Genomic DNA, 8,899 nt, shown 5'->3' with positions numbered 1-8,899 from the left:
GACCAGCAGAGGCTGATCTTTGCTGGCAAGCAGCTGGAAGATGGCCGCACCCTCTCTGACTACAACATCCAGAAGGAGTCCACCCTCCACCTTGTTCTGCGTCTCAGGGGTGGGCAGTAAAGAAATGATTCAATACAATTCCATTAATGTTGCTTCATTAAAATAAACAGCTGATGGTATGAATGCCTTGTTACGAAATTGTTACCCACTGCTAAGTTTTAACCTTTTTCGACCAAATACTGCATATCAATAAAGGATTGAACGCCATTTAAGTGTTGCTGCTTTTTGTATATGACAGACAGCAAGAGGGTGTGAGACACTGATTTTTTTTTTGGGGGGGGGGGAGATGTTTATGTTGAAAAAGAACAGGCCTGCAAACTTTTCTCCTGAATAAAACACAACTATACTATGTCTGCCTTGAACCATGATTCATGTAAAGCTGTGGCATAGATTATAATCAAAGCACACTTTTTTTTCTTTTCTTTTTTTTTTATTTATTTTTTTTTAGAACAAATACTTTTATAAACTGTCAGCCAAAGGACTTCTGGTTCCATGCATGTTTAGATGTAAACAGCTAGATATGACATGCAAGAAATACAGCCTTTCATGTATGAATGTGAAAATACATTAGGAATAAATGCATTGGAACTCTGAAATTAGTTAAATATTGCCTTGAATTAACATCATGTACTACTAGCTACAACAAAGTTTCATAAGGGTCCTGAATTAAAGGACATTACTCTACCTTTGCCTGCGCTTCAGTGCTAAGTCATTGCAAAAACGGTAGTATGGTTAGGTTCACCTGGAGAACGCTGAAGGTTATCAGGGTTTTTTTATTTGCAAAGATGCTGTGCCATCTATTGACATCAAGCAGGTTACCCAGAGGAAAGATGGTAGACATAATACTGGGAAATAACATCAAGGGTTTATTCCTGGCATGTGCACACTACTGTATCGTAGAAGAAAGCTTAGATGGAAACTGATCTCAAAGTAAACAATAAGCATATTAAAATAAGCTAAAGTTTGCCATGTCTTATTTCAATTGGGACATATACCTGTGCGCTTATGTTCACCATCATCTAAAACAGTAAATGTGGTTGGACTGGCTCACAAAACATCTGTTAGGGTGTTAACATTTAAATATAAGAAGCCTCTCCATGTAACACATACCTATTGAGAAATGCTTAATGAGTGGTAGATCAATGATTTTTTTTTCCATACAGTTGTTGGTCTGAGGGATCCTCCCCAATAGGATATTATCATCAGATGATTTATTTCCTGTTTTTCACAATAAACTGGAATATTATGCAATGAGGCTCTGTTGCTTATCTAGGAAATTATTCTTAATTTTCTTCCTTATTACTATCTCTTCTGAGTCAGCCATGATGTCCTCCTCTGTACTCTTGCATAGCCAGCTGAATAATCTCATATGAGTATTAATATTTTAACTAACCTAGCTGTGGACTTAAACAGCTATTATTCTTGAACTACCTTTCTGATGATCTTTCTAAAACTTTCTGGAATCACACACCTGTATTACTAAAGCTTTAGTTATCATAGCTGAAGCTACCCATGACTATATAAGTAATTAAACCCATCTCCAACTGCAGGATTAAAGGGGTACACACATGAACGAATGAATAAGTCAATGATTAAGAATCAATAATATGATAGTTCCCATCCACTCTGCCCTTTATAACTGGGAGACGGAAAGGGCAAGAAAGTGATGAAGTGGCAGACATTTAACTAAAGGGTTAAAGTGTAGTCAAAGTCAACACAAACAGTGTTTATGTGGGAACGTCAATCCAGAAAAGCAATTAGGAGGATGGGCAGAGACACAAGTGCAGGAAGAATGAGGTTTCATGCTTGCTTTGTGTTCTTTCTAATGACTCACTTCAAAATGTCAGCTGAGGTTCTAAAGAGAATATATGCATTGATATGGTAAATGGCCTGCATTTGTATAGCGCTTTACTAGTCCCTAAGGACCCCAAAGCGCTTTACATATCCAGTCATCCACCCATTCACACACACATTCACACACTGGTGATGGCAAGCTACATTGTAGCCACAGCCACCCTGGGGCGCACTGACAGAGGCGAGGCTGCCGGACACTGGCGCCACCGGGCCCTCTGACCATCAACTGTGACATTTAACAGGATCCACTGCACTCCAAACATGGTTTTAAATTACAGCTGTAACACCGAAGTCTATTTCTCCCCTCTTTGAACGGAGGTACCTGCCCCTTGTTGAATCTGCACAATAAAGGAAGGACGTGTATGAGCTTTGGCCTTAGATTTGATAACTAACCCAAGGCTATAAAATTATTGAAATCTGTGATTATTAGGTCTAAATAGTTTTTAGACACTACAATAGTTGTGCTTGGGTCGTTTTTATAATATAAATATAGTATAATTGTAAATTTGGATAGAGTTGAACAGAGGTTTAGGTAGGTGAAAAAGGTTTAATATGTTTGTAAGCAACAGGTCACTGTATGCATGGCATTATGATGGAAACTGAGTCACAGTCAAAATTTGATTCTAGACAGTGACATGGACCCTCAGTGTTCCTGGCTGACTCACCTCTCTCTCTCCGTGTGTGTGTGTGAGAGAGAGAGAGACTCACCTCTCTCGCTCTCTCTCTCCGTGTGTGTGTGTGTGTATGTGTGTGTGCGTACTAACTACACCCTGTGTTTCAGAGGCGGTTCTTCCTCCATCTCCTGCCTACCAACATTGTGCACCTGGGCTGATTATCTCACCTGTGGGTTATTTGATTATGACCTGTCTCCTACTTAAGCTTGATGAAGCAGTTCACTCAAGGCTGGATTTTTAACTAAGAACTGTTAGTGGACTTGGCCCTCCTGTGGTTAAACATTTATGTCCTTTGACTCCTGCTCCCTTCTGCCCAGGATATTTGGGTGTTAGTAATCCTCCCAGAGTGATCTTGTGGCAAGGAGTGAGGGCTTGATTAAAATGGTGTCTTCTTGAGACTGTAACTGGGAAGTTGTGGATTACACTGGATCTATCGGTTGTCTCCAGTTGTTGAACCTTTAAGTGTAAACAAAAGCAGTGAACTTTGAATCTGTGAATCTGCATTTCGAATTCATGTGAAAACAGATATGACTTAGATATGACAAACAGACATATTGTGCTAAGTTAGTTTCTTTGGTGACATCCTGGGTGTTTCCTGCCTACTTTAATGTCACGTTAGAAGAACTAAAACATTTAATTCTGAATATAGCAGCTGATTTTTTTTTAATTTTCCTTTTTTTTTAGGGAGGTTGAAAGTTGGGGAACTTTTTTTTTTGGGCCAAAAACCAAGGCAAACCAAAAAAAACCCCAACGCTGGCAGGGAAACTGTCGGCAGGGTAAACCTACTATTTTTTATAAAAGGTTAATGCTTAGCGTTGAAATGCGAAACTTCGTCTGTCTCCAGCCTGAAAGAGTTAAAGATTAGCTTGAGGGGAGAAAATGACAGGACTGAAAAAAAGGGAAGAGCGTTGGAGGGCTTTAAGCAGAAAAGCGGTGGGGATGTTACGTAATGCCGTTGTCACGTGACCTCTAAAGCGGAACAACAAAGAAAACTTCGGGGTTCGTCTCCGAGAGGGCAGTAGAAGAGGGCTTCAGGATGTCTGTACCTGGAAGTTTCGCGGTGCTCCGTGTCTTGTGGTTGCTATCAGTGTTTGGCACGGTGCTCCCGCTGGACGGCGGCATGCTCTTTCCTCGGGAGTCCACCTCCAGGGAGGTGAAGGAGCTGAACGGGCTGTGGGATTTCAGGCCTGACGGGTCCCCCAACAGGAACGAGGGCTTCGAGAAGGTTTGGTACAAACGTCGGCTGGCAGAGGTGAGCGGGAACGGAGGTGATAGCAGGGCAGATGAAATAAATCAGCCCACTTTGTTTTACTATTGTAACCCTGTCAATAGTAAAACAAAGTGCACATACAGTAATGTGCACATTTTACTCTCTGTAAACAAGAACCTTTAAACATACTGCAATTATGTAGTTATACCAAAAAAAAAAATAATCGTAAATAAAACCTACTTGGAATGCCATAAAACGTGTTAACACAAATACAAGAAACCCTCACAAACTTTTTGGGTTGACTCATTCATACGTTTAGCTAGGAACTGGGTGTTCAAAACTAAGTTTCAAAGCCCGGGTGGAAAGTCTCATGACCACTGCGAACTGAAGCTTTCGTGCATCCTCAGTTTGGATAGGTGGCTTTTCTGCTGCTGGAACAAGCCTGGTAAACTCCCAGAAAGCCTAAAAGTCGTTATCGGCAGCAACCACAGCAGAGTTCACTAATGCTTGCTCTAAGAACACGATCCACTGGATGTGTTGTTTATCCACAGCTTTACATTAGCAAAAATAGATTTTTTATACCTGTTATACCTATCACATCAAGTTTGAGGAGGTAACTTATAGAAAACTAAAAAAGAAAGAAAGAAAAAGCTTTAGAAATAACAAATTTAGACATTGTTACTTGATTTTCATTTTGCATGACCATAATTGGAAGCATTCAATTAACTTTACTTAAGCTACCTTCAAAGTAGGTGACATCTAAGTCCACAAAAATATGAGGTTATAACAAAAACAGTTTTTTTTGCAATATATAATTTATTTTATAAAGTGGTTCATTATGCATTGCATCGAATTATTAAGCAACTGAAACCACCTCACGTATGTTAACGCAACAGGAGGGGAAATGATATTTGCTGAAACACGCTGATCATCAGTCACAGCCTGCTGTTTTTAACAGTGTCAAAGTTTTTCTTGCTATGCTGCATGATGATTTTTCAAAACCAAAACATTATAATTGATAGTCTGGCATACTAAGTAAAATTAGAGTTGTGCAAGGCCTTTATGTGTCATTGTTTCACAGAATACCATTATCAATTCATGGCAATAGCAAAAAAAAAAAGTGTCCAGTCACTTTGGAGATGGTTATCAGACTGTTTCAAAACAGTTACACAATTCTCACATGCTTTAAATGTTTCTGTGTTTCACAAAGCCTTGCTTAAACCAAGCACAAATGGATACATTCCTGTCAGATTGTCTTGTTTTGAGGTGTTTAGAGACATTTATTGCAGAAAATATTCACAATTTCACAAGGAAAAATAAACAAGATGAGAACTTTGTGGGGATAGGTTCATTGAAAAATCTAAATTGCCCATAGGTGTGAATGCGGGGGTGAATGTGAGTGCGAATGGTTGTCTGTCCCTGTGTGTTAGCCCTGCGACAGACTGACGACCTGTCCAGGGTGTACCCCGCCTCTCGCCCTATGACAGCTGGGATAGGCTCCAGCACCCCTGCGACCCTAAAAAAGGATAGGTGGAAGCGAATGGATGGATGGAGAACAAAGGTCAAAACCTTACATTATAAATATTTGGCAAATGCACACGAAGGGGGCTAACCATGAGAATCAAATGAAGTCAAATACATAAACATGTGTATTGCCTACTTTCAAATGGCTGCTACAGGTATCCCTGTAAAGTCCTGTCTTCTCTTTGTTGTTTTATATTCTTTAGACCGGCCCAGTGATTGAAATGCCAGTTCCTGCCAGCTACAATGACATCACACAGGACCCCACACTAAGAGATTTCATTGGCTGGGTGTGGTATGAGCGAGAGGTGTTTGTGCCGGCCCGCTGGATCTCCGATGAGGGAACAAGAGTGGTTCTTAGAGTGGGAAGTGCTCACTATTACTCAATAGTGGTGGGTATCATGATAATTGTAAAAATATTTATTTATTATTATTTATTTTTACAAAAATATTAATTATTATTTTAGTAATTATCAATGATATTTATGGATTTATCGATTAATGATCCAAAAACACACATAATGAAACAATTTCTTGGAAAATATATACTTATTTTAAGAAAGCTAGGACACCAGCATCTGTATTTCTTGATATAAGGTCTGAACTGTTTAAAAGTTTGTTTGTTGCTTGGTAATGCAACAAATGTTTTCAGTAGATGACAAGTTTGGGCTGCAGGCAGGCTAGTTTAGAACCTAAACTCAATAAAACTGTTGATTCAGGCTGTTGTGATACATGCAGACTGTGGTTTGCCATCATTTTGCTAAAATAAGGAAGAAATGTATTGTTTCAAAATACATCCTTGCTTCATTGTAAATAAGATTGTGTGTCACTAAATTGTAGCTCATGTAAAACGGTGATCATTCTCTGTTGCAGTGGGTGAATGGAGAGAAAGTGACAGAGCATGAAGGTGGCCATCTGCCTTTTGAGGCAGAGATTAGTAGTTTAATCCGCAGGGACCCAACGAAGCCATGCAGAATCACCATTGCTGTAAACAACACTCTAACTTTGGAGACTCTTCCTCCAGGCACCATCCAGTACATGAATGACCGTACCAGGTACCCTCATTCTTTGGTTCATATTTTTAACTTTATTGCCACCCTTTAAAACTTTAAGCTGATGCATCAGTGAGAATGTAGATGATGTGAAGACTGTTCGGTCTGCAGGTATCCTGATGGTTTTTTTGTGCAAAACATCTACTTTGATTTCTTCAACTATGCTGGGATACACCGTCCTGTACTGTTGTATACTACTCCTAAGGTGTATGTGGATGACATCATAGTGGAGACCAACTTCATGGATAACACCGGTAAATTCATTTCAAATTTCCTTACTAGCACCAAAGAATATGTGAGCAGGTAAACTGATGGACAACCCCAATTCTAAAAGTGTTGGAACAATGTGTTAATGAAAACAAAATGCAATGATTTGCAAATCTAACAAAAACAAATTTATTCAGAGACTACAGAAAACTCATTAAATATTTAAACTGAGACATTTGGCCTGTATTTGTATAGCGCTTTACATAGTCCCTAAGGACCCCAAAGCGCTTTACACATTCAGTCGTCCACCCATTCACACACACATTCACACACTGGTGATGGCAAGCTACATTGTAGCCACAGCCGTCCTGGGGCGCACTGACATTTCACTATTTCATGACAAATATTGGTTCATTTTGAATTTGAGGTTGGAAAATAAGTGGTACTCAAAAGAAACCAATGAATGAATATTACAACTAATTAGTTTAACTGGCAACAAGTGAGTAACATGAAGAGCATCTTAGAAAGGTAGACTTTCTCAGAAGTAAAGCTAGGCAGAAGTTTGCCAGTCTGCAAAAAACTGTATCTACAAATTGTGAAACAATTGCAGAATAATGTTCTTCATTGTAAAATTGTGAAGTTATTCTCTCGGCATTTAGCCCATTCACTCAGTGAAGCAGTGGGCAGGCACTAATCAGACGCCCGGGGCGCAGTGTGTAGGGACGGTACCTTGCTCAGGGGTACCTCATGGCATGCTACCTACTTAGCTATCCCTGCCCCTAAAACCTTACTCTCCCCAGATAGCTCTTCCAGCTGCACCAGGGGAACACCGAGTCATTTCCAGGCAAGATGAGAGATATTTTCTCCAGCATGTGCTGGGTATACTCCGTGGCCTCCTCCCAGTAGGACATGTCCAGTATACCTCCATAGTTTTACATCATGTTTTGTAAATTACCACATTTTGCTCGACATCCTTCTCGTGAAATCCAAACAACACTGAGTCAAATTCCCTGCTCGTCTGAAACTTCCACTGTTGCCATATTTTTCCCTATCTGGTAGTGTATAAACACGCATGCTCAGCCCTGTGTGCCAGGTAGAAAAATTTCCAGTTGGGATTAATGATGCATTCTCAGCGTGTGGGAGTAAAAAAACAACAACAAAAAACTCAGATTGAATTAAATGCAGACAGCTTAATATTGACATGACCATTTATACTCCATGGTTACGATAAAGCCATTTTAACCATCGTAGGTGGGAAAAACTCTCACATACTCAGCTCTACTTCATGCTCTGCTATGAATAACTACAGTGCTACCACCACCTGATAAAGTCAAGAGGACCACAACATCTACAAAAAGAGATTTTAAGGTCATTAAGTTGCAGGCCTTCTGCCACCTGAATTGAAATTAGGTCCATAAAAACTTTGAACAGAATCATTAGTAAAGGATAGCCCTGGCAAAATCCAATGCCCACTGCAGATGAGTCTGACTTATTGCCAGAAATGCAGGCCAAGCTCTTAATGTACCGTAATTCCCGGACTACAGAGCGCACCTGATTAAAAGCTGCATACTCTAATTTTAGAAAGAAAATCAATTTTGTACTTGTATAGGCCGCACCGGCTTTTAAGCCGTATGCGTTTCACTCGTAATGTGAGATATTTACACAGAAATATTACACGTGAGGATTTTTAACGTTTAATTTAATCCGTAAGGTAACATAAACATGGTAACACAAACGTTATGGTAACATACAAAAATACATACTGCAAATGCTTTTTTTTTTTTTCCTCGAACAGCGCCTGTAACACGGCTACCTTTAAGTATGCGTACGTATCAGTAACACACAAATCACATTGCTTATGTTTTTATTACGGAACAGTGCACAAACAACATTACAACGTCTCTTAACAACCGGTAAAAATATATACCGTATATATACTACTTATCAATTTTATTGGTCTACTGTTACCAGGAAAAATGTTTTTGGCCGCATGAAAAAAAAAAAAAATGCATTAGCATTAGTATTCAGTCAGTATAAGCCGCAGTGTGGGGAAAAAGTAGCGGCTTATGACCCGAAAACTACAGTAGTTGCACGAGGACTAAATAACTCCTAACAAAAGGCTAGAAACCCCTCTTACCCTAGCAGCACGGTCCACAGAATAGCCTGAGGGGCACAGTCGAATGCCTTCTTCAAGTCTACAAAACACATGTAGACTGGATGGCTGAACTCCCACACACTTTTAAATATCCTTAAAAATAAAAATGTTCCTCTTGAATCTGAGGTTCCACTAACATACAAACTCTACTTTTCGGTACTCTGGA

At 39.7% G+C, this 8,899-nt stretch overlaps 2 protein-coding genes across 2 annotated transcripts in view; both read left to right on the top strand.

The window, feature by feature from the left end:
- Nucleotides 1-267, top strand: part of LOC106456278 (ubiquitin) — a 2,494-nt gene extending 2,227 nt beyond the window's left edge. The window contains exon 3 of the mRNA XM_013912055.1: nt 12-267. Coding sequence (XP_013767509.1) covers nt 12-120 — 109 coding nt within the window. The 3' untranslated portion in view covers nt 121-267. The remainder of the gene's footprint in view (nt 1-11) is intronic.
- Nucleotides 268-3,514: 3,247 nt separating this feature from the next.
- Nucleotides 3,515-8,899, top strand: part of LOC102196069 (beta-glucuronidase-like) — a 12,817-nt gene continuing 7,432 nt past the window's right edge. Inside the window, 4 exon segments of the mRNA XM_013912056.1 lie at nt 3,515-3,840; nt 5,526-5,711; nt 6,193-6,374; nt 6,483-6,625. Of these exon segments, the coding sequence (XP_013767510.1) occupies nt 3,625-3,840; nt 5,526-5,711; nt 6,193-6,374; nt 6,483-6,625 (727 nt within the window). The 5' untranslated portion in view covers nt 3,515-3,624.

Source organism: Pundamilia nyererei, unplaced genomic scaffold, assembly GCF_000239375.1.
Source record: "Pundamilia nyererei isolate P.nyererei 1_Seehausen unplaced genomic scaffold, PunNye1.0 scaffold00080, whole genome shotgun sequence".
In the NCBI taxonomy this organism is placed as follows: Eukaryota; Metazoa; Chordata; class Actinopteri; order Cichliformes; family Cichlidae; genus Pundamilia; species Pundamilia nyererei.
This window is presented reverse-complemented; position numbering and strand designations above follow the sequence as displayed.